The following is a 26637-nucleotide window of genomic DNA, read 5'->3' on the forward strand; positions in this document are numbered from 1 at the left end:
ACAGACCACCTTCCTGAAGGAGAAGACAGTCAATCCCAATATCAAAATAGCTCCAAATAATAGTAGGCAGGCAAGCAGGCACGAGATTTTACAACAAATTTGTGAGACTAAAATAGTTCAGAATCCATGCTTTCCCCAGGGCATGACATAAGGCTATGGCATTTACCTTCTTCTCTCCAAGAAAAAGCCACTTAGCATAGGTAGTTCATGTCTTTTTGTCATTTGTTGAGCATTGGTGCAATTCTGCACCATAGAAAGGAAAATGGGGCGAAAACCAAATCAGAACAAGTTACAGGAGTTTGTTGCATGGCTGTTGTCGGCTCTCAAGTCAGTGGTTCTGATGACAGGACAGATATCAATTTGCCAGCTTGCAAGCGGTGAGTAGGAAAAATGACATGAGCTTCTCTTTTTCTGGATTACAAGACAGAGGTGGTGGTCTGGTAAGACTTTTAACTTGCTTCTTGAGTTTTCATATTAGTAACCTGCTCATTTTACAAAGCTAAAAACAAATTGAGAGGATGGCAATGGGAGCTCTAAGGCATTGTTATGATAAAATATACAAGCCTCTGGTGACCATGTCTGAAGTGACTCAGAGTGCAGATACCACCTTCTTTCTACAGGGAACATTCTTCTAATATGGAAAAATGACTCTTTCTCAGTATTTAGATATAGAAATAGTCCAAATTGTATCAGAAACATCTTAACTTGCACAGGTTGCTACTACCATGATCAAGTATGACTAGGTAACCTTTCTTGTGAAGCACTGAACAAAATCAGAAAATTAATCCTATGTCTTAAAGCAAACCTTTTCCTTCCACTTCAGAAGGAAAAGTTTTGTATGTAGTCCTGACAGAGGCAGACCCCATTGAAAAATTACAGCTTTATTCACTGGTTAGGCTTCTCCACTCATTTTATGTTTTCAGTGCCAGCTCTATAAAATCCAATGCAGAGCATACAAAAATGCATTTTTATGGCATTGTAACATAATGAGCCATGCTCATGTGTACATGTAAAATCATCAGTGAGATAATCCTAGGAAAGAGCATAGAAATATTCACTACGTAACTGCCACATTCCAAACATAACACTTACTGGACCGACAGAGGAGCACCCGTGGAGTTGGTGTCAGTGGAGTGAGTGGCAGCTGAGTGTGCGAGGTGCTATGAGATGATGTGATAACACTACTGAAGAGTCCAGAGCCATGCCGAACAGGACTAAGCATTGGTGGTGGAGTGTAGGGAGGGAGCTCGTGCGTTCGATCCAGCAGATGGTCTCCAAGGACACGGGGAGATCGAAGCTGGCTCTGGTACAGTGTGGCACCGGAGTGGGACGTGCTGAAGTTGAAGGAAGGAGGAGGTATGAAGAGAGGTTCAGGTCTGTGCCGATACTTCTTCTTGTCTGGTAATGGTTTGAAGTTTTCTTCCAATTTTGCAGCATTTTGATGAGGTTTTTTGCTAATTTCCTACATGAAAACATACAGAACTTTAATACTTAGCTATGCTTAAATGTTGTTTGCATTGCACATAATTCCCTACAGCCTAGGGCATATATTACAGCCACAGTAAAGCAACTACCAGTGGGCAGTTATTTGGGTGCTGCCACAATAACTCCGGTCAGTACAGAAGCTGGTCCTACCCAGAAACCACATGGGAGAGAGGAAAGTCGGGAAGAACTGCCTTTCTCTCCCACATGGATCCCTCTGGGTCAAGGCAGGGCTGAGCCTCAGGCAGTGACTTGGGGAGGCTGCTGCTGTGGCTTTTGAAGGTGAAAAGAACAACCCTCCCAGGGCTACAATCCTTCAGTTCATTCACAGCACCTCAAGTACTTCTGTTTGCACTGAACACATACAGGCTATTGGAAGTCGCTCCCTTATCTAGTCCCACTTTATATAAGATGTTTTCTGATGCATTTAGCTTGTTAGACCAGGAAGGACATACGAGCTCAGTGAAATTACTGCAGCACTCAGCAGCAAGGAAAAAAAAAAAAAAGTAATAAATTCAAATTCTTCAGCTCTTATCACTGCATTCCCATCAGTTTGAGTACAGTCCAGCTGCAACAAATCCTAAACTTAACTCTCTCCTCTTTTCCTGGAGGAAAAAAGGGTAGCAGTCACCCACTTGGATGACTAGAATTTGCTCTAGAATTTGAACATTATAAATCATTTAGCACCAAATACCCAAAAACCATAGAAAGTAAAAGGCACAGGATTTGTGAATCCTCAAATCTGGATTTCCTGGGCGCGAGCAAGAAAAATGTTTACAGGATATACTTTAAAAATGGACAGAAGCTGGAAGGTGAACACAGCATTGAGTACACTACCTCCAGGTGTTCAGACTGTAGATCTTACTTAGGATTAACTTCCAAAGCAGAAGACAGATACTCCAGATGAATTACTCCAGAATGTCTGCATCATTTATAAATACTATGACTATATAAAAGTAAATTACTATGATGTATGTTTAGACAACATGTATCTTTACACCATGGGTGGTTCCTGAGAATCACATTCACCCAATAAAACTCATGTTAGAGAAGCATTAGCACTGTCACTCTTTATCCCTTATGTTAATGCATTCCAGCTTGTGGAAATGTTTTTGATTACAGAGGTCCTGTCCTCTCTGTTAGATCATGGCTGTATCCTCTCCAACAGCTGTTGACATTTTTGCTCTCCAAAAGTTAAGTTTCAGAAAATTCTTCCTTTTGGAGGAAAAAAAAAACCAAACCAACAAACAGAGAGCTGTTTTACAGAGAATTTTGTAGATAATGAGCACTCAGAATAGTGAGAGGATGAGGGTCACCTATAACCAGAGACACAGCCCATCATCATGGTAACATACAGCGTTCAACAGAGGTCAAGGGGGAAAGCTCCTAAACTTAAGAAAACAACAGCAAATACAAACTAACGCTGAGTACTAAGAGATATGGACATTCATAGGCTTTCAATGAAGAATCATGCCAGTTCCTATCTGAGGCTCCAGGAATTGATGCCCATTATTCAAGATTTTATGCATCTACCTGCACTCTGTTGCCCCACACTGACAAATGCGGTCCTCACTGGACTGACCTATCACCTCACCATCCTGTACTCTTGCTGTATATTTGCTTTCTTTTGCTATCTGATTTTCACTGATTGCATCAATTTGTGAGTGCTTTTCTGGACAGCTCAAAGCACGGTAGAAATACAACACAGCTCCTGTTCTTTGGTATAAAAAAAGTGAGAGCATCCAATAGCACAATTCCTTTATGGAAGAAAAGGGAACTGTAGATCTTTTGATCTTTGAATATTCCCAGTGCTATTTCTTATATAAAAGATAGGATCTAGAAAGGAAACTGTGAATTTAGTTTGCTCGGGCAATGACAAAGGCTTGCAAGCATAATTTTGAGTGAATGAATGCGCATTTAGCCAGACACTGGTAGATTTAATCACAGTCACTTTATAAATGTTGCAGAAACACACAAGCCCAAGCCACCTACTCTGGTGTCTCCAGAAATCTCCCACTCAGAGCTCACGAATTCAGAAAAGACTGTCCCTTTCCTCTCCAGAAACTAGAAATAGTACAGTGAAGCTGCACTGCTGAGTTACAAGCTAAGTACTGTGACATGCTGCTTCCACAACAGAATGGAAATTAATGTGTACAACTTACATCTAAATGGAATAAAGATTTTCTGCATATTTAAATTGATGTGTATGTCTGAAAGAAGGGTCAGGAGAGAGCAGTAAATACACAAATACTATAGCTACCCACAACTGTACACGTTGTTGCCTCATCTTGACACCAGATTCATGAGGAGGAGGAAAAAAAAAAAGTCACCAGAGCATGACTCTACATAATAGAGATAATACTGTAGCGTACTTATACTCCTCAGTAATCCCTTATCATGATGTAGTCTGCAAGTATGGATTCAAAGAAATGAGCAGCATCTATTCCTGTGCTGGAATAGGAAATAAACAATACTGCTTGCTTCAGGACTCCTCAGGAAAACAATAAAGAGCTTTCTCACATCTCATTCAAGGGCTCATCAGTTCCTTGTGCTGCCTGACAATTTCAGCTTTATAAGTGCCACGAAAGCAGTAAGCATCACTACTTTTCCTATGTCAGAATCCCCAGTGATTAACCCTTAGATCTAATGCATGCAGACAGAAAGGGAAGAATGACTTCATTGTAAAACTCAGTCGGCAAGCTTCATACTGGCGTAGAGTACACATTAAGTACTGCACACTGCTTTCCTATTTACAGCTGAAATGAGAAGCACATACATCTGATTTAAAAAACAGGAAGAAATGAAACTGCTGAATTTAAGCAATACATAAAAACAAAGCAGCCTGAAAAGGAAAAACAAAACCAGTAAAAAGATACTAAATCCCTTTGTTCTAGTGGGATAAAAAGAATATGACATTCCATTTTCAAATGGCTTGTTTTCAGCTGAAGTCTCGATTCCTCAGTTAGGAGAAAATTAATGTTTCCAAAGGTCTGAGGAAGAAATGATATGATGCCACGGCCTTTCTTGTTTATTAGGCATCTCTAAGATTCTAGAAAATGTTCTAGAATATGGACATTTTAGAACACAGCAGCACTATAGGCAAAGGGATTTAACAGACACAGCAGACTTAGCGGCAAGAAACGCAGCACTCACAGAGGATGAGCAGGGGTTGGCCACTTTTGGACTGCACGGTGGAGAGAAAGTCATCTTCACGAGAACAGGCATCTCATCATCTGACATAGAGTTGGCAGGCTTGTCTTTGACTGTGGCAGTGCTGGCAGAGGGCTGTGTGCTGGGTTCAGGTGACAGAAGCTTTACAGGGACAGATACTGGCATGACGATGGGCGCGAGGTTATCCACCTCTTTAGGCAGCGGCTGCTGTGGTGGTTTCTCTCCTTCATCCTGTACAGACAATTAAAGGCTTTGAGCCCAAATGAGGGAGGGCCACTTCTGGATTGATAAACTATACAGTGTATGCACTGTGGCTGAGAAGAAGAGGCCAGGGTTACAATACACACAATAGCCTTGCTTCTTGGACTCTCTATTTGCCTTGAAGGAAGTTGACAGATTACTTGACTCCCATATATGATTTAGCCTCAGTGACAAATAACCACATTAAACATCTTTACAGGATCACTTGCAGAAGGGACAATAAACACATGCCCTTCTTTTATCACTAAAAAGGCAGAATTCCCCATCACTCACTTAGAACCAAAAAGACATAGTGCAACCCTGGTAGCTCTTCGGCTTTCTGTAGTACTCCCCCATCAAGAGAGAATGTTTAAAATATCAGGACACCGAAAAACTGATAGATGGGACAAGCTGTCTTTATTCAGAACGATTCAAACCCACATTTTTCATTTGTTTTTTGTTGATACCTGTCGAACTACAATACTTTGGAAGAAAGCTGTCAAAGATTCAACAGTCCTGCTCCTTCAATTAAAGCCGGGGAATGCTTCCAATAAACATCCCTTAGTCATCCAAGGAGTCCAAACGAAAATAAGGAAGACTTGATGTTCCTGATATTTCTGATATAATAAACAAACACGAGGGGAAAAAAATTCAGAAGCTTGTGCCATGATTTTGTAGATTGTTTTTGTAATGCGCAGAGAGGCACAAATGTTCTGTCCTCTACCATCTCTCACTTTTAGGTGAGACTGTAAATTATCAGAATTATGTGTGCTTTTACATAAACAGGGTGTGACATAAAACAGTGCAGAGGAGAACAGGTATGATAGCAAAGCAAAGCGTAGCAAAGCAAGCAAACATCAACATGGAGAGAAGAGAATCAAATACAGAAGTAAAATGAACTGCTACCTGTTTGAAGTTAGGAGATGTTCTTACTCCTCCATGAGACCTCATATGACCATTCAGAGCAGGCAAACTCTTAAATTCCTTCAGGCATACTGAACACGTTAGCTTGTTCTTCCCATCGGCTCTCTCAGGAAGCGTTTCTCTGTTAGGGCCACTATTGTTATTTGAAATTTTTTTTAAGCATGGAACAGAAGAAGAGACATCAGTTTGGCATGTTCCTTTCATAGCAGAGGAAGCTTTTTTTGTCAAGGAAGTCGATACATTTTTACAGCTATACCTTTATGAAGCCACTGGTAAGCACTGGGTGAGTGTTCCAGAATACTAGGTGATAACCTAGATCAGTTGCTCCCAAGACAGGGAGAAGGAAGGTTTTGAGTAGAATATGCATGTCAAAATGTGACCCTTGGTATGGATAAATCCAAGAACCCAGGAGAATGATTGTGACAGACCTTCATATCCCAAACACTTGGATGTAATGTCCCTACACAGGGCAGACAACAGCGCTGGAAGACACCTCAACCCTGTAAGGTTGAGATCTTAAAAAAAACAAGCCCAGAAGGTTTCTGCTGCTGAAGTACGACTGCAAACCACACATCATCATCCCTACTCTTAAAAATGCAGCGTTGAGCATGGACTGTTCCTTTTTTGGTTTGGTTTACGTTTTGTGGGTGAAGACAAAGCATTTGATTTTATTATGGAGGGATGAGGAATGGAAATCACACAAGCTTATAGACACAGGGTACTTAGATAAAGATGTTTCTAGAAAAGTAACATCTGTGATCTTCATAGAGGGCATTCCTCTCTCTTTAAACTGCAGCACTCCTTTGTATTTCTCACATTTAAACCAAAAACACAAAAAAAACCATAATACCTTTGTTCTGGGGACAGTGGTTGCAGTCTGCCATCTGACAATTGCACCTGCCATTATAGGAAGAGAGGGGAAAAAAGGGGAAAAAAAAAACAAAAATAATTTTTCAGGAAATACTGACATATAAATGAAGGTTCTTACAGCTTTATTCTTGTATTTTGCATATGCTTCTACTAATACTGCATGCTTCTGAATTGAGAACCTTACATTTATCCAGCAAATCAGTGCCTCGATGAGCACAGCTGGTGCAAGCTCTCTTACACCCACCTCCTGTTCTAAGGTTTTCCTCTGCTGCGGCAGTATTTCTTTTGGAAACAAGGAGCTAAATCTTTGTGCACACTCAGGCATTTGAGTGTTGAAAAATAAGCAGGAGCACCTCAACTCCGAGCTCCCCAAACCCTCTCATGAGGGAACCAGTAGCCTCCCAGCAGCAGCTTCATTCTACTGCCCACCTGGCCCAAAGCCAACACATCAATGTAAAACTCTGTTAATACAGTTCCCCAAAAACATCCCAGCAATCCCTAATGCTCACATCTTGACGCAGCTCTACATAGCATTTCATTTCTATACCTGGCTGCTTTTTCGCTAAACTCGTTTGGAGTAGGGATCCAAAATGTCACCTACCTGAGGCCACCCAGGGCCAGGAGAGTCCTGCTGAGAGCTTTTGTTGTTCAGATGTGCTCCTGAGGGTGGCAAAAGAGTTCGATGAGGTACAGCATTACCCGCAGAATTCACCTCCGACCGCGCAGGATCCTCCGCTGTCCCCGGTGGAGTGAGGCCGACGTGGGAGTTCAGAGATGGAGCTCTGCCCTCACTTGTGTATTGCTTCTGCTGGTCGTGCTGCTGCAGCAAACCCTGTGGATACAAATGCCTGTACTGCTCGTGGGGATCCTGGTAGCAATACGGAGGCGCCGCTCCCAACTGGATGAGCTGCACAGGATGACTTGGATCCTGGGGGTACTGGTGGGGTTCATGCACAGTCTTCGGATCGGGTTCCCTGTGATATGGAGGAAGCTGCAGTTGCATTTGTTGCTGTTGTTGCTGTAGCTGCATGACAGGTTGCGTTTGGTAATACTGAGCTATTTGCATTGGACACTGTCTCTGCTGCTGCTGCCGAGTTGGCTGTTGCTGCTGCTGTTGGATCTCATGTATTGAGAGCCGCTGATGTCCCTGCTGTGGCTGAGCATAGTACTGAGTCTGCTGCAAGTGCTGCATCTGTTGCGGTAAGAGCTGCTGGGACTGCATTTGTTGAACATGTGTCTGTCCTTGCTGAAACGCAGAATGAATCTGCATTTGTGACAAATGCTGGTAGTCATAGTACAACTGTTGGTGCTGCATGACTTGCATTTGTTGCTTTAGCTTTGTGCTTGCAAAACTCTGGTGTTTCTGCTGTGGCACTGGTTGGTATCTCTGTACGCTGGAAGTTACAGGCTGTTGCTCAACTGCTGGCTTCTGGGACAGAAGCTGCCTGAGCGCACTGTCACCAGAATTATCTGCCATCGAAGTCTCAGTGTGTAAAACCTGAGCCATGTTGTTGACTTGAATTCTCAGGTTTTGGTTAGCAAATACTTGTGTAAAAGAGTCCAATTTATGCAGGACCCCACTGGTAATTTTTTGTGATCGATTTTCGCTGGGTTGAGAATAAGAATATTGGTATCCATCGTGAGATTCCCCCTGCCCGAGGGGGCTCCACATTGCGCTTTGATTACTCAAATTGTTCCGCACTGGGACATGGTTTCCTGAGCCAGAATGCGTCCATGTTTGTCTGAGTGTATCCATTGACCCAAGACTTTTTGAGCCTACAGGCAAAGCTATACTGTCTCTTGAATCTTGGGGAAACTGAGGGGAGAGAGGGGACGCCTGGGGAGCATCTATAACAGATGTCCCATAACTATGATTTAGAGATGGAAGGGAGTTCATTTGGTGTTGGTAGTATAAGTTCTCATTGCTGTTGGCAGTATGGTTAGTTTTATACAATTGCTGGTCCCCCATTTTTGGTCACTTCTGTTCCAATCTTACAGGCACGCGAACCATTGAAACCTCTATGAACCCTGAGATAGCTGAGTGTGGGAGAGGAAGGGGCGGGAAGAGAAGCTAGGATTACTTATAATTCAGCATGTGCGTGTGCAAGAGAAGGACTAAGATTTCCTCCAGTCTGTCAGTAATTCCAATCAGACTCAACGTTGCTTCACATCTTCAAAAAATGGACCACAGCGCAAATCTTACACACACTAATAGGTTCAGTGTGCCAGGCATCTATGGAGTAAGAGAAAGAAATAGTAAGTGCTAGCCATCTATATAAGGTGTTATAGTTATTGCCTCAAAGGAAACCAAAATCTCCTAGTTCAAACTGAACAACCATATGCAAAATTGTAGTAGCTGGGCTACTCCAGCGCAGTTAGGTTACTTCATCTCATCCCATTATCCTGCTTCATACCTGGTTCTCACATAAAATCATTCTGCCATATCCAAAAGTCCCACCAATTTTTTTTTCCTCCTGATATATATGAACATTCAAGCAATTTTAGCTGGCCTCTATTGAGTAGCTTTAGCTTACCATCAAACCAAACCATCCTTTTTAATGTTGCTAGTTGTCAGAAGCAAAAGACATTTTATAACATAAAATAATAACAAATGTCTCCACAAAGATCTGAAAGTAAACCAAAAGCCAGGGCTTTGAACAAAGTTGACACTACTCGGATTACCAGTACATGTAAAGGACCAACACCTAAAAGTACAAACAAAAATGTGAATTGCTGCCCAGAATTTGCACAGAGAACTGCAGAGCTTCTCACATCTTCTAGGGTACCTACAACATGTTCTAGCAGTATGAAAATACATTGTCACTGAAAAATAAGAAGTAAGACTAATGTTCACCACCATAACAATAAACAAACAAACAAACAAATAAAACAAACAAACAAACTACAATCAAAATTCAGAAGCATAGATACTCAAGTGCATCTGTGCTTGTAGATTTATTTGGCTTTCTATTTGGAATCTGTTCAATGTTAAAACCAAATAGGTCCTTGAAAATCACAGAATCAACAGAAATCTGTTAAAGTTGCTCATCTTACAGCAGGGATGCTGATTTCCAACTTCTGCTCTCCTCTCTCACCCTTCTTCAGTTTGCAATATTTTAACAGACTAATTTACAGTAACTGCAACCATTTATCATTCTTACCATATAAGCTGCAATTTAAAGCAACATTTTAAAGATGCTTATACTGTTTTTGACGAACAAAACAACAACAAAAAATATTACATATTACAAGGTTGTTTCTCTGATTTACAGTGGGAAGTGATCACATTGTCTAACGTTGTGCACACATGCACAGAGGCACAGCATGCCTACGCTCACACAAGTAAGTTTCAAAGCAAAATATTATTCTGAACTTTAACAGGAGCAAAAAAAAAAAATATTAGACAACAACCTTAACCCTGCCCCTTTCACATCTGGCTTTCTAATCGTAATACTTTCCATCACGGGCTCCTTTGTATTGATGTCTACCTTTATAAACTCAGGAGAGTTTCATCCTTGACCTGGATGAATAAACGTGAGGTCACTGATAAAGAAAATTTTAACAACTGTCAGGTGTATAATAATGAGTTCTGCACTAGCAACAGTAAATAGGGATAATATTTAGCTTAGGCACAAAAAAAAAACCCAAACATTTTTGTTCTAACACAATGTAAGAGAGGAAACCATAGCTCCCAATGAAGAAGGCTTTCAGTGCGTACACAGTTTTTGCATAAGCAATCACTAGCATGTAACTTTTTCACATGATGAATGATGGCAGAGAATAAACATGAGCTTATTTCCCCTTTTAGAAATATACATTGCTTCCTATTTTCTCTGAACACACTCCATTCCAAGGGAGTCAATGGTCAGGTTGCCAGAAAGATTTTTTAGCCACAACTCAGCTTCAAAGACTTCCTATTAAATTACCACGAGAAATTAAACAAAGCCTGCAAAAACATTCGAAGGGCATAAAAATAAACACTATGTGGTATTTCATACTCAAAGGCCATCAACTTATTCAGAAAGAGGGGTACGCTGCAAAGGAATATGCATCCCCTTTCATGCCTGCCAAGTTCAGAAAGCACAGCTGAGACTCTGAACATCCTTCCACGAGAACAGGGCACGAATGGATCTGTCTACCTTAACTTTTCTAGAGGAATTATGTCCCGTTTTCACTTATTGATAGCATTATAATTTACAATAACTGACTTTTTTTGTCATTTTGTTTCAAGTGAGAAGTATTGGCCAAAGGACAAGAACTAATACTGACACAAGCCAGTGAATTGAGCAGACATCTCCAGGAGTCAATTAAAAGACTAGAAAAAAAGACTTTCAGGAGAAAGGCAATAGAAGCACTTACTCCAAGGGCAGAAAATAACGTGATTTCATAGAGTCATAAAATACCCTGAGCTGGAAGGGACCCACAAGGATCACCATGTCTAACTCCTGACTCCACACAAGATCATACAGAAATCAAACCCTATGTCTGAGAGCGCTGTCCAAACTACTGCAGCCCATTCCATGCCCACCACCCTTCGGTGCAGACCCTGTCCCCAACCTCCATACCATCCCCTTGGGCCCTGTTGCTGTCACAGAGAGCAGAGCTCAGTGCTGCTCTCCGCTCCCTGTGAGGAGCTGCAGACACCATGAGGCCTCCCCTCAGCTCCTCTGCTCTGAGCTGAGCAAACCAGGGACCTCAGCCGCTCTTCACACACCTTGCCCTCTGAATTCTTCACCATCTTGGTAGGCCTCTCCTTTGGACACTCTCTAACAGCTCTGTGCCCTTCTTACATTGTACCCACCAAAAAGCAACCAGTGCTGGATGTGAGGCTGCACAGCGGGACAACTCCTCCCCTCAAATGGATGTAGTGCTGGGCCTGCATCACCCCAGGACACAGTTGTCCCTTTGGGCTTCCAGGGCACACTGCTGGCTCACATTCAACTTGCTGTTAACCAGAACCCTTAAATCTGCTCTCTCCATATCCAGGGCCAAAGATTTGATGGAAGTTTTTGTCATACTACCAAAGAATTTCAACTCAACTATTTCATGGTCACTGTGATAACAAATATTTTTTTTAGTACTTGAACAGGCTTAAATTCAAGGTCATGATGTTATATACAATAGCATCTGCAATCAAGTTTAACAAAATGCCAACAGAATACATTGCTTGTTGGATTAAAACCTAAGAAAGAAAATCTCAGAGCTGTACAAAATATAATTAAGGTCTAAAAGGCACAAAAGTTAGTCTCTTGCCAACTGAGAAGCCACTGGCAATGTATTTCTATTTCTTTCAGTGACAGGAAGAAAAGGTTATTTTTTCTCCTTTTAAGCACTCATACTTAAACACCTCTAATTGCAATTTGTCACAACAACAACCATTACTACTAAATGGTTAAATCAAACAACTCCACTTCTGAAAGCAGCAGTTTTAAAGCGACAATGGTTCTGCAGCTGTATGTTTCTTTTTCTTTCCAACAGTCACTCACACTACTTAACCTATTACATTTCCGACATTGCAGATATATCCCAATTACGCAATCATTAGGAAGAAACAGAAAAACAAATGTGAAAGGACAAAAACATTTCTGTAGACTGCCTGGGAAGAGAAACACCCTATTCAATATTATGGATGATATCTGGACCCAAACTAATGGGAATTCAATTGATTTCAGCACAGACAAGGTTTCACTTCAACTCTTCTTGTTTCAGTGTGGTCCTTGCAAGCTGCACAGCTTCATTCTCCAGACTGAAAGCCACAAACACTTTGAGCTTGCTGAAATGTCTTTACACACTTCAACCACCTCTCTGTTCAAACACAGGCAATTCTAAGGTAATAGAAATAACAGTTGCTCCTAGAAGCACACCGTAACTTAATTCTGGTGTACATAAAATGGAAGAATGTTCTGATGTTAGCAGTCTTCAATAAAGATGATCTGATTTTACATCCTTCATAAGTTATATCACTGGATAGTTAGGAAATCTTACAGAAGGCAGGCAGCAAAATATAAAGGAGACAATAATTATAACTTGCTTTACGAAAAAAAAAAAAAGCCCTATAACACAACACAAAAACAGAAATCCGCAGAACATTTCAACTTCAATAAACAACAGATCCATCACATTTTTTTAACTCCCTGAATCTACATGAACTTCAGTGAGACAATCACACCAAATAAGTCACTGGTCACAAGTTGTGCCAGGTACAGAATGCAAAAGCAGGATTGAACATCAGTCAATTCTACTTTCAGAACTATGGGGAGAGGTGCCAAAAGACCATAGGAGAATACATACTGAAGGAATTAGACACATTAATAGACCATCAAAGTACTGTGACACTGATCTAAGCCATTGCAGTGTAGTGCATGGCTGCAAATCAAAATGGAATTAAATCCTATATTTTGTCTAATTTATTTAAAAATTTTCATCAGCAACATTAATAAAAAAACCTACATGTTTTCAATAGATGAACTACTATATAGTCTGAAAACAAAAGGCAAGAGAGCAGGAGGCAGAAGCAAAAACAAAAACCTACATCTCCTCCATTCAACTGGCTTCTGCAGGACGGAGCACTTAGAGCCACCCACAAACAGTAGCATTAGGAGATGCTAATTTGCTGGGGCACATGCAGCCAGTGATTGTAACACTTCAGTTGAAATAAGTTTAACCACCACTTTCAGCAATCTAAACGGTTTTGTTTTGTAGTGCGGTTATTTTTCTCTTTTTTTTTTTTTTTTTTTTTTTTTTTTTTTTTTTTTTTTTGAGTAATAACTCAAGGCAAGCCAGCTTACAAAAATGCGTCACAACTTTTGTGTTCTCCCAACACTGGAGACATGTTTTAATCATGCCTTACTGCCCTTCAGTCCGACAGGCTGAGACATGGCTTTCTCACATCTATATTTTCTCTATTAGACTACAAGCTTCATTTTTAATCGCGCATAATTCAAAATCCAAAAACAGGACTTCTCTGTTTTCCTCCTTTCTTCCTTTCAACTTTTTTTCTACCACTTAGCTTCAATATAAACAAAACAGGATTTATCTTATTCAGTGTTTAGCCTTTTTACTGGAATGTTTTTACTGGCTTACTTTATAATTCAGAAACACGAGATCATCTGCTATGCTATGCCTACATTTAGCCAGTCATCACTCACATCATCTCTGTCTCTGTTTTCCTTTAGGACAGACACACAAATATACAGCAGTTCCTTCCCTGATACACTCTCTCCTGCTAACATGAAGCCCCAGGAGCCCCTACTACCTGGGCTGCCTACAGTCCCACCCCTAAGTAAGTGACAGCCCAGACAGGCATGATTTTCAGCCGAGCACTGCTGACATACAACCAGTATTAAGAACCCATTAAAGACAGTAGGTTTAAAAGCAAGGAGAGAGCTATGTGAGAAAGGACATACCTGCATTACTCAAAACCAGCCTTCAGGAGCAGAGCTGACACTATTCCTACCTCTTCAGATGTGTTAACTGTAGTAAATGGTGGGTTATTGCGAAGCACAGCAATGGGAAAGGAAGACCAGTAGGTTTTAGAGACCCCTGTGCCTCAGAGCCTCTGTTGAGATACCAGGTTTGCCTCCACGGCAACTTGGTTAGCCACAGTTCAAGCCCAAACTCCATTTTTGTTTGTTTGTTTGGCAGAGGAAATAAACATGGAAGAAAAGTAGCACAGTACTGAAACAGAATGAATAATTTCTAATGCTGAACAAGATGGCTGGAGGAATTAGCAGAGAGAAAACAAGCGGAGGAAAGATAGGAATCCAAAGAACTGCCTGTTTTCCTATAGAAATTCTGAAGATGGATCAGATTTAATAATAGAGGCACAGACTGAAAAGAAGGGTGAAAAGATACAGAATCATGGCTAGAATAAATAGCAAAATCACAATATGAATTTCAAGGACCAACTATAATTTATATAGCTATCTCAAGGACAAATACTCAGGGCTGAAAACCTTTTCATCCCAGTCCTGGATAAAACCACTTGTATGTTTTGCACTGTGCTTGAATTCTGACTTTCTTTGAATGTCAGAGGTTGCAAATCCATGCCCATATCTGCACATGAACACAAAGGCTGGAGCTGTTAGGTGAAAAGGCTACCACAAGAGTATTCTAGTGTAGTAGAAACAGGAATAAAATAACTGCAAAAGTGAAAAGGAGATGGAAAGGATCCAAAATCTTTAGTATACTGATTTTATAGAAAGCATACTGCTATGTGCTCTTAAAATGGAAGGAGAGAACAGATTAGCTGCTTTTTAATATTAATGACAGTAATTCTTCAATAGTTGCACAAATCCTTCAAAAAATATCATTCCCTTTGCAGATGAGCTCCAACTGCAGTGCAGCGCAGTTGGAAAGGCTGGTAAGTCTCATGTGGCTGCTCATTTGAGCTGTTCCCATTTCCACTCTTAAGAAAAACTAGAATGTCCTAATTCAGTTTAATAAAGAACACATTGGACTTGGGGGAGGGGAGCTGAGCAATTTCTCCATTTCAATAAAGTTTAAAAATACAACCAAAAAAAAACCAACAGAAAAAACAACAGTTGATCATCTCAGGAAAGTTTCTAGAAAAGGGGGAGGAGAGAGGAAGACAAACAAGCAATAACATTTTCCTCTCCTTTTGATCTAAGTTATAAGCAGAAAATGCATTCTGAGGCAGCGGTAATTTAATGAAAACTTTTCTTCTAAAACTAACAGCATTCTTGTTATTCAAGAAGAAGAGGCTGAAGAAAAGGCTGATTTCTAAATAAAGCCAGTAACTCGATTTAGTTTAAGGGAAATAAAGTTCCATGAGTCCCAAAGAAATGAAGAAAGCTGCTTCAGCAACCCAGATCATCTTTGTTGTCAGTTGAACAGAGCTACAGTTTTGAGCTACTTTGAAGTGTTCTCAGAACTGTGACTGAAGCAGGTAGCACATTATTTCATAAAAATGACAGATATAAAATGGTGTGATCATCTCACAATACTGATGAAAAATCAAAACAGAAACCTTGATTAAGGTCAGAAAGGCACTGGAATTGCATATCCCAAAACTAAGTGACTAAGAAGCTTACGGATGACAGGATTTATTAAAGGGGCTGATCAGCACTGACAAAAACATTTTTAATATTCACCGATATATTATTGCATATTTGATCAAGGTAGAAGCTGTCTATGAAACTTCATTTGAAATGTCTTTACCCAATCCAGGTTTACTGACTGCTTATATGAAAGAAATTGTAACAGCTTCTGCTGCTATATCAAGGGCAATACTTCCATGTGCTTCCTGGAATATGAATGTGCCCTCTTATCCCTATTGCCCTCAACTTCATGCTTTAGTTTGCTGGTATTACTGAATTGTGTGATTTGTTCTTCCTCAGCAAGACCTCAGCATGAAGATCATAAGGATAGACGGGTTAGACTTTGCCCACTACGTCACGTTAAAATCCCTGCTCACTAGAGCTGAACTGGGAGAGAAGGGGGACATTTTCATGCCTTTCCACTGAAACATAAATCCATCAGCTATCATTGTGGATAAAGCAGCTGGGACACTTTGAGCATAACGTGAGCGCCCTTATGCTACATCTCACCTGAAGCTTGGAAGGTGATTGACTATTTCTGTAACTGTGAACTGTGAACATTGTTAAACAGTCAGAGAACATGTGCTGAGATTTGCAAGAACAGGCAAGAAGGAAACATTCTGAGACAGATAAACAACTAGGAAAATGCTAATGCTAATAATAATAATAATAATATAAGCAGGTAGAAGTAGCATTTGTGTCATAGCATATGGATAAGCTTTCCGTAGGGAAGCAGCAGCAATCTTGAGCCAGTGCCTCCCTCAAAGGAGGCCAAGGTTTCCAAAATCTTGCAAATGGATCCTCTGAAAAATCAATTCCTCTAAACACACCATATTGGCACCTAGCTGTGGGGCCACAAAAAAACAACCCCGAATGGCTGTGCGGAACTGAGCACCACAGCTTCTTTTCTTTTAATTACGGTAATGCCCATTTTGATTGTATGTGACAATGCAGGCAATTTAGGCCTTTAGGAAACATATGAATGCATGCAAATCTCCTGTGTCATACATGCTGGAGTAAATAAAATGTAATGTCTTAGAGAACAGAGTCAACATACAGCTATAGTCATATCTGAGAAGTCGACCAATAAGACTACAGAGCCTCAGAACCATGAATTTTGGGAAATGGACAGAAAGCACACACTGAGCCTCATTAACCAACCCAGCCTCATAGAAAGTGGACACACGATGTTCCAACAGTACCTGATTTTTGATTACTTGTGAGACTGTTGTATCTTGCCGTGCTGTCTTCGCCATAACATTTCATGCCGTTCTCATTCTGTGATCTCAAAGTGATGTATCTAAACATAAAGCAAAAGAACAGAAAACCATTTTTTAACCATTACCTTATAAAGTATCACCAACTCATTCCATCAGCAAGCCTGCAAGAATGAGCATCCTATTGCAGCACAATCAAATATTAACTTCTATTCATTATGGTATCTGCACTACCCTGAGTTACTCACAGTTATTCAACTCAGTATTGCAGGGGACATCCATCAGCAAGGCAACTCCCTCAAAAGACAGCAAGGAACCCCTTTTCCATATTGATATTTGACTGCTTTGTTGTCAAATCTCTGGGACCAATACATTCATGGTCCTCCAAATTACAAAGCCACATCAGTAAATTCATCTTTCCTTCTTACTTATCTTGGCACCAACTGCAAAATGAAGAACAGGTTGACTCAAAAAATAAAACAAGATTGTGCCTGTATCACAGACACTGTAAAGAACTCTAAGCATTTTATGCTTCTCTGACAGAGCCCAAAGGCAGGCCAGATGCTCTTGCTAAGAGGAGACCTTGCTGTCCCACAGCTTGCAGCCCAGATGATGAACATGATTTAAAGATGAAGGTGTAGCATTCAGGAAGGGAGGGATTAATGAAAGTCAAAGATGTGGGAGATACAATCAGGTTGTCAACCAATTCAAAAGAGATACCTTGTCAAAGCATCTTAAATTATTTAAATAAAAGCAACGCATTTGTTTTGTTGGTGCTGCTGCCAAGACAGCTTTTAGGGAAGGCCACGAATGAATCACAGAACCACAGAATTGTAGGGATTGGAAGGGACCGTTGGAGATCATCCAGTCCAACCCTCAGCTAAAGCAAGTTGCCTAGAGTAGTTTACACAGAAGAGCACTCAGGTGAGTTCCAGAGAAGCAGACTCTACAGCCTCTCTCAGCAGCTTGTTCCACTCCTCTGCCTAAAGTTCTTCCTCATGTTCAGGTGGAACTGCCCATGTTCCAGTTTCTGTCCATTGCCCATTGACCTGGCATTAGGCACCACTGGAAAGAGGCTGGCCCTGTACACTTGACACATGCCCTTTAGATATTTATAAGCACTAACAAGCATTAAGCCAATCTGGAAGACAGTTCTCAGCTCACTGATGTCAATGGGAAGCTTTCCACTTGCATCAGACCCTGCTAGTAGGCTTTGGAAAGCTACTGCAGTAGTAAGAGGCAACTGTATAAACAACGTCTCACAGGAGGACACAGGTGGCACCAGTCAGCTTGATCAGCACTCCACATCTTCCATCAGTTGAAATTACTCTCTAAAGCTCTCTGCTAACAGGTCCTAAGCACCATGACATGATTGCACGCAGCAAGAAGAACCCTGATGCCAAATCCAGTAGTTCCTTGAACAGCACAGCTTCCCTCCCTCAACATCCCAAGGCAGGAGGAAATGAATCCAAAGCATTTCCTCACCTGGCCCAGCACTAACCTCTGCAGCCCATGGCATGATCCCCAAGAGCCAAAGGAAATAGAGGGGTTCACAGCATAATCCAAAGAAATCTGATCAAACTACACACCGAAGGAGATAACAGAGCTTCTTATGAAGCCTAATCTACCCCAAATGTCCTTCTTTTAAAGAACCCCTCTCCGCTGATAGTAAATACTGACACCACTGTACAGAGACACATGGATATCCTTGGATAAAATCAAGTTTTTGCTTATGCAGTCATTGTGTTGGATTGCAGTAACTACAGTTTGTGCATGCCTGAATTTCATTATGAATATGAGCTGAAATGCTGCAGTTATCCCAGAAAGCAAACGGTTCATTAACTGCTTACGACCTTTCTGCTGATGGCTTTTCTCAGCAAAACCTAAATTGAAAGTATAACTTCTTTAATAAATATGCTGAAATAAGAAAGGCTTTTATAAAGTCTCATCTATTTACTGCTTTATCCATCTCATTTTTTGTACGGGTATTTCATACCTTTAGATGTCTAACAGGCACACTGAACGTTCCAGATGACTGACTACCATTGCTTACATTTGGAACACAATACATTTAGAAGCATACGGAAAGCCCACGGTTAACTCTGGTAGCGACAAAAGCTGTTCAACACAGTTGTTTAGAACTTGCCAAGATCTGTTTAAACTTCATTAAAAAATAACTGCTATATCATGAGCGTTGACCACAGTCACAGTACATAGTTTTGCTTGCTTTTTAGTTTATCCATCTAAAAATGTCAAAGCATTCTGCAGACAGACCATCCCAGGCAGCTTCCAAGAGAGGCCAGCCCAACTGACAGTGAGAAAAGCAACAACAGCAATGCCTAAGAAAACGCTGTCCTTAATCTTGTCTTTCTTTTTGCTGCTTTTCTCTCTACATCACCTCTTTGCTCATTTGTTTCATTACGTTCATTTATGCTGCTGAGTCATTCACCTCCATCAGCAGAGATACAGTAATACCCACATGCAGTTGTATGGAAATGAGCAGGCACGTGCAGAGCTCTTTTGCGTAATACCACAGGTAAAGAACAAAATTCTGTGCACCTCAGAGCCAGAGGTAGCAAACTAATGACTAATAAAACACTGAAAATAGTCCCAGTGTAATTAGTGCAGGATAAAACCAAACTGCAAAAGTACGTAAAACTCACAAATAATGTTTTAATGCCTTGAAAATAGCTTTCATTAAATTTTCATCAGCGTCTCATTTTTTAAGTTTGGATCCAAAACCAGCCTAAATGAATATTCCTTTGCCATATTCTTTGCTTTCATTCCTACCCCACCCCCAAGATTCTAGATGGAACCTAAGCACAGTAAGAAGAAGGGAAGTCTTCAGCAACATTTACAAATTAAGAGCTAAGTCAGAGATCAGCTATCCCATACACACAATATAAATTCTTCTTCTCTCTTCATTAGGATTGATGACACTGCTGGAAAATAAGGAGCACATAATACCTTTTATGGGAATGTAAAGCACGAGCGAATTAGTACGAAGAGAATTCAACTAAATCAATTTCTCATCTCAAGATAGTAATGAAGGCAATTTCTTGAACTCGACTACGTTTATACCATATTGATCAGCAAAGCTTCACGCTTAAAAGTTAAACTAGTTATTTTTCCAGGGATAAAATGGAAGCTGTCAGTAAACTCTAGGCAAAACACCAAAGGACTGGCTGCACACAGAGGCCTAGCAGCAGCCTGGGGTGAGATGAAGCTTTGTGCGGAAGATGAAGTTGCAATGCCCTCCCACCACCATGAGCAGGGGCAACGAGGAAGCCATGCAAGTATGCCTTATGCTATCTGAGTTCACATAACATGGCCCACATGCTCCCATGAGCAGTGCTACAGCTGTGATTGCACAGCAGTTTTGACACAGGAAAGCTAGATGGGTCAAAGATGAGGATACTCGTATCCTCAGTCAAAGTAAAATGACTAACAACACTGGACACACAACAAATAGAATAGTGTTATTTATTTGAATGTGAAGGGCTTTTGTATCAATTGACATTAGGAACTTAACTGATGTGAAAGAGTTAGTGACTCAGATTCTCCACATACCATCAGAGCACCCTCAGAGTACTCAGGAGTACTTAGTGATTTCTCCTCCTCAGTGGCAGCCCAACTGACTGCAAACAAATATCAGCTGATAATCTTCCCAAAGTTCAATAAGCCTATTCTAAATGAATGAGACCAGAGCTTTCTCCACTGTATCTTCCATTATTTCCATCGCAACAAGAGAAAGCATCCTTTTATCTGAATTTGCTTGATCTCAATTAAGCAGTATTTAAATTATATTTGGAAGAGAAAAAAGCCATCTTAAGATAAGAAACATAAGAAAAGTAAGAGCACATAAGTTAAAAAGCAATACCAACAAGGATGATGATATCAAACGACAAAACCAATAACAAAAAAGTTGGAAGTTCATGAACTATCATCATCGATTGAGTACCTTTAAATTTGTTCACTTAACAACTAGTCTCTACCTTGATTCAAATTCAGCTTTCAGTCCACTCCTCACTATCTCCAGAAATTCAAATGCCCTTCTGAGGATTGGATTCTTCATGCAGGCTAGACTTATTTTTTAACGTACTCATCTCTACAACTTCCACACACTTCAGCAGTGTTGCGTTCCATTGATTTCCACAGCTAATCTCTCAGACAAACGGCGCATCTTACAGATGGGATGCTACAATACAGATAGATTAGGAATTCCAGAATCAGATTTCCACATGCAGGATCTGGCACTTCAAATGACAGACGCTGTATGTTATTAGATTATGTTTAAAGCAGTCTTGATTCCAGTTACTGGTTAGATGCCTGCCAGCCACATAAGCAAATGGGTGACTTAGGTGAAACCTGGGAACAGACCACCATGGGCACTGTTGATGACTACCTGGGTGACATCCACTTTCAATGACAGATCATGCAGCTGCTCTGTGTCACCGCCCGAAGTCAAACCCATCCCTTGGGCAAGGTTTGGCTTGTCCTATTCAGGAGACTATTTTTTTATACAATTCCTTACATCCATTATGTAACTGCAAATAATTGCAGCAAACAAATCTGAGATCCAACATAGTCTTTTTCAACTGGAGTCTAATGATTCTACAATCTTTACAGGAAACCCACCATATGTACAAAGCTGGGCAGGAAGGTTGTAAGGAAAAAAAACAAAAAGCAGTTTGCAGGTTCCTTATAAAATGCATTTAGGTAAAACAAGGCTAAAAGGAAGTTATAAAAGCATATTCTTGTTCTGGTGTTTAATATCAGAAAGGTAGCTTAATATATTCTTACCCACATGTTGTTATTTAAAAAGGATATTCCATTACAGAATTGTCTAAAAGTTAGAATGGTTCTTCAGTCTGCAACATGGCCTCAGCGCAGACTAGTCAAGGTGAACAAAGTAAAATTATACCAGTAATAGGCTGTCATCTGCTGGGGGAAGGAACGCTGGCACGACACTTATCTGAGTTTGACAGGCATTCGCTGACAGCAGAATCTCAGATTCTAACACTCCTTTTTCCTTCCCCACCTTTGAAATGTGTTTCAGTAGTCAAAGCCCTCCCTGCCTATTTCTACAACTCTCTCACTCAGCTGCTTCCTTCCTTTCCCTTCTCTTAATTCCCAAATCCAGTCCTTCTTCCAAAAGTGATTCCACTACCAAGATCCACATTCTTCTCCTGCTCCACATCATGCTTCACCCCACTGATACCCAGCCAGTCTGCCCTTATTCCACATTTGCTCATCTCTTCCAGCCCAGCTTCCCTCAGTTCTACAAAATACACCTTCGACTTCCAGGTAGAATTGGGATGGTATCCGGGCCTAGCTGCAGGCACAACCTTCAAGTGTACAAGGGAAGGCCTCCCCTCCACTGGACATGATGTTCATTATGTGAGTACCAAAGTTCAGCACCGCAGAACATGGAGATATGGAAGACATTCATTGTATGCAGGATGTTTATGAAATTAAGATGTAAAACTAGATTTTGCAAATCTGACATGGCACAAGATTTTCTGACAGGGTTGCCAAGAGGCTGAAAACTCACAAAAGCTCAAGAAAGACATGAAGGAATGCAAGAGCTGCCTTATTGGTAATATAAAGACCATGGGGGAGGTGAGAGGGAAGGTGAGGAGATGCCAGAACTGCCCACAATACTCAAGACAGGTGAACATCACACATTTACACACAGCGGCACATTGATGCTTTCTATTTTGTTTTCTATTCCTCCACTAATGAATCCTGACACTCATTTTACCAATAATTGTGCTGCCATTTTTACAGAAAACTAACTACAAAACCCCTTTCCAGAACAGCAACACCTGGTGCAGAATTCGTCTCAGCATACACAGAGTAGTGACCCCTCTCTCTTCTTCCCACATGCATTACTTTCATTTATCTACAAGCAATTTCCTCTGGCATTTTAGCATCCAATTCGCTCAGTACAAGTAGTTCTCCTGCAACACATTGCTGTCAGCTCTTCTCTTCGTTATTCTTAATACCCTAAGCCTACACTCTTGCAAAATTTCAGTTCCCTACTTTAAACTATGAGGCAACTGAAACTGTTCAAACAAATCATCGCCAAGAATGACGGCAGTAAACAACCCTGATTCTCTGAAAAACCCTCAAACATCACTTTCCTTCAGCAAAATTACTGGAAAACAACCACTCTCCTAAATGAAATTCCCCAATCACTCAAAAATGCTTCAAGCAGGCACTCCCCTTAATGAGCTTTAACCCTAATTGTTTCAGTTTGACAGAGTCAAGAGCTTGACAGCCTAAGGCTTGGAGCTATCACACCACACCAATAAGCCAGTCCTGCCCTAAGAAGACAGAACAAGGACTCCACAGCTGAGGAAATAGCACTATTGGGTCAATAAAAAACCCCACAACAAATAGAACAAACAAGCAGACAAACCTAAAACTCTAAACAGCTACTGCTCGGTTCCAGATCTTCCATGAAGAAGGTGGAAGGAGGGGGAAAAAAAACCCGCCCCTTTGCAGGCAGAATCCTATGCAGTGCTAAGAATATTTTGAACGACAAGATGTATAATAACTTTTTAACTGAATATTCATTTTTGAATTGAAGGGAAACATCTTCAGGGTGTGTGGGCGTAAAGAACGATTTCTCCTCAGCCATCGCGCTACTTATTAAAGGCTGTGAATACCCACAAGAATTCAGCCTTGGCCTTTGTACTGTACACTAACAAGCTTAGTTTACTGACATTCACATCGCATATGGAGCTCTGCTTCAAATGATCCCTTTGAAAGGGACAATTAAATCAGACAACTGGAGATTGAACAACCAACAGAGCTAATTAAATTCCTAAGTCCTGTTTGTGTATTTATCCAAATCTTCCTTACTGTTCCTGCTGAGAAGTGAAATGGGTTGGACTGGGAGGTTGAATGAATGAAAGTCTGCTTTTTTTCCTCTATAGTTACTGATCAATTTGGAACAAAATTTTAGGCACTAAATCAATGCAGCTAGTGGTGAAATTTGTCTTACTGTGACAGAAATATTCCATTTTCCCTAGCTTACATTTTAAATTGCTTTCTGATATACCAGGTTATTATTTTTTTAGCCCCTTTGGTTCCTTACATAATTAAATGCCGTGCCATTCAACTTTTAGAATTACTTTTACCATTTTCAGAGGAACACTGACGTACAGAAGCTTTCTCAACTTTGTGTGATGAATTTATTCCCCCCAAGTATTAGCTCCACTGAGCATCTTTTTATTCATTATATTCAAAGCCCTTGGCTATCCCTATACAAATCTCTTTCTTCCCTTGTATAGGCTTTTCTCTGCAGAAGGTGTTATTTGCTGATCCTCACGTTCCTCCACAACTGTTCCACGTAAGCAGAAACAGTGCACATACACACACACACAAAGGCATAAGAACTATGCTCTCATACCACGGTGCCTTCAGCTTGGCCAAACAAGGAAAATGTTATGATTTGTTTCTGTAAGAAATTCAGATTTTGCATTCTATAGTTGCAAAAACCAACAATAATGCTTCCCAGATGTCTCCTAGCTCAGCTATCAATATTTTGCCTGATAATCCTATTGACACACATATAAAACCTCTGGAGTTTTGCCCACAAACTTGTACACTTTGTTTGACTGCCTAACATTTGCAGCATACCCTGTTCCCAGTCCTTCTAACTTCGCTTTCAAGGTACTTCCCACATTAACTGCAGGTCCAGCAGCACAACACTCTCTTCAGTTTTGTGATGTTGTGACAAATCACACGGGACATTTTACAAGAATACTTAACCAATGTTGAAGTGAAAAAATAACCACGCATCACTCTGACAGGAGCAAGCTCATCCTGCTTAGTACTTACCTGAGAGAAATGTAAGCAGAGAAATAGATGAGGGTAACTTCTTCTTTCCCAGATAGGCTACGGAGAATTATTTTGGCCGCTGTCTGTGTCATTGGTTTGTTTTAGCTTTTAGTTTGGGTTTTTATTCTTTTTAGTTTGTGGACAATTGGGGGAGAAGGCAGGGGAGAACAGAGGAGCGCCCTAAGGAAAAGGCTTTTAGTATAAATAAGTGGTTAACATTTTGTTTCTGTCAGAACTGCCAGCTAGTTTCTTGGCAGAACAATAGGATGCAGTTTCCATAGAGCACCTAACAAGCAGCAGGGAGGAAACCTTGATAGAAGGCACAGCCAAACACCATCGGAGCCTGTTCCAGAAACAAGCTATGCAGGAAACATGAAAGTGATAGTAATAAACTTATCTGACACCTATGGCTCTACCTTACATAACAGCTGACCAAGTCATCCTTCAGAATTCCTGGCATGTTATCAAGCATCAAACTTTTAAGTAAAAACAGTATATGCCTGACCATTTCACACTATTTTTAGCAGTATTATGAAACACTTGGCACACTGTCGCGGCTCAAGAAGCAAAAGGTTCTGCCCATAGCTCCCCACTGCCCAACCAGAGCCGTGGCACAGCACTTTGCACAAAGTGGGGGCTTGAGACAGGGAGCCAAGGATCAGCTCTCTATTCAAGCCCAATTTCTGTCTGAGGTCACAGCGACCTGATTCCAGCAGGAATTATGCATAATCAAACTAAGTAAGTGGATCTGTGCCAGCTGAACCTCTCAAAAGTTTTGTTTGCTAGAAGGTTTCAGAGGACATATTCTAAGATCCTGTTTACTTCAGTCCACCAGGTTCCTTTCTGGAATAGCCTTTCACACTGCTCACCAGTTTCACTTTCTCAAGCTATCTGACCTCTGCTAAAATCTGAGATTTCCCATCTGCTGTCTTCTAGAGACACCTCTCTGAATTACCTCTACAAACAGCCTGCAAAAGATCAACAACATCATCAGAATAAGCTCCCATAACTTTAAACAAATTAGGTAATGTGCCTAGTATCAATTCTGCTCAGGTAAGTCTTGCATACAAATACTGTGCTATTCAGATGCCCATGTATCAAGCTCCGAGTCTCATACTCCAAAAGTCAGTGAAGCAGATGCCGGTCACCCCAGTACCTCTATATGGAGCTTGCCTTCATTCTGAGCTTTTTAAAAAAGTTTCTCTCAAATAGATATACAATATTTTTACAACAACCTTTTTCATCCATCTTTTTTTTTTTTTTTTTTTTTTTTTTTTTTTGTGGGTATTAAGTTTCACAGTGTGCTATCTGGAAATCTAGAATGGTCCAGATTGTGCTTTCAAAGGCTTACCCTGTAGCTCTCCTACCAGTTTGAAGAAGATGCATTTTATCCTCTGATTTAGAAACGCATAAAAAGATTTTCCATGGCTATCTTAGCATCAGATTATTTATTTACTGCATTGTTTACATGTACTGCAAGCCATCTGATGAGGAAACGGAGGGGGGAAAAAAAAGCAACCATCATTTATAGAATACATCATTTCTGACATCATTTCTACTTAAGAGATTAGCACAGTTTTGTGTTTTTCTGGAGGATATAAGTAAGCGACAGAGACTTGAGTTTTTCATCACTTACTGAATCTCTGGGATGCAAGGCCCACTTACCATCAAGGCCTAGATACAAGCTGAAATGCTAATTAAGGACACGAAAAAGGTAATGCTTTTTCAATAATTAGTAAGCAAGCAATTCTGAGAAGACTGTTATCTGATTTATCGCAGGATTCTGGAAAGAAAATGGTTGTGCTGACATACTCGTGGTTTCC

General features: G+C 40.7%; 1 protein-coding gene across 3 annotated transcripts in view; it reads right to left on the bottom strand.

Moving 5' to 3' along the window:
- Positions 1–26637, bottom strand: part of TRERF1 (transcriptional regulating factor 1) — a 99108-nt gene that overhangs the window by 15451 nt on the left and 57020 nt on the right. For 2 of the 3 annotated variants that reach the window (XM_015857359.2, XM_015857358.2), the window contains exons 3-8: positions 16949–17046; positions 7289–8920; positions 6668–6714; positions 5800–5950; positions 4636–4884; positions 1093–1462 (exon numbers count right to left, since the gene is read on the bottom strand). In XM_015857359.2, the coding sequence (XP_015712845.1) occupies positions 1093–1462; positions 4636–4884; positions 5800–5950; positions 6668–6714; positions 7289–8656 (2185 nt within the window). In that variant the 5' untranslated portion in view covers positions 8657–8920; positions 16949–17046. The remainder of the gene's footprint in view (positions 1–1092; positions 1463–4635; positions 4885–5799; positions 5951–6667; positions 6715–7288; positions 8921–16948; positions 17047–26637) is intronic. The other variant, XM_015857362.2, reaches the window with a different exon arrangement.

The sequence above is a fragment of the Coturnix japonica genome, chromosome 3, assembly GCF_001577835.2.
Source record: "Coturnix japonica isolate 7356 chromosome 3, Coturnix japonica 2.1, whole genome shotgun sequence".
Taxonomy (NCBI): Eukaryota; Metazoa; Chordata; class Aves; order Galliformes; family Phasianidae; genus Coturnix; species Coturnix japonica.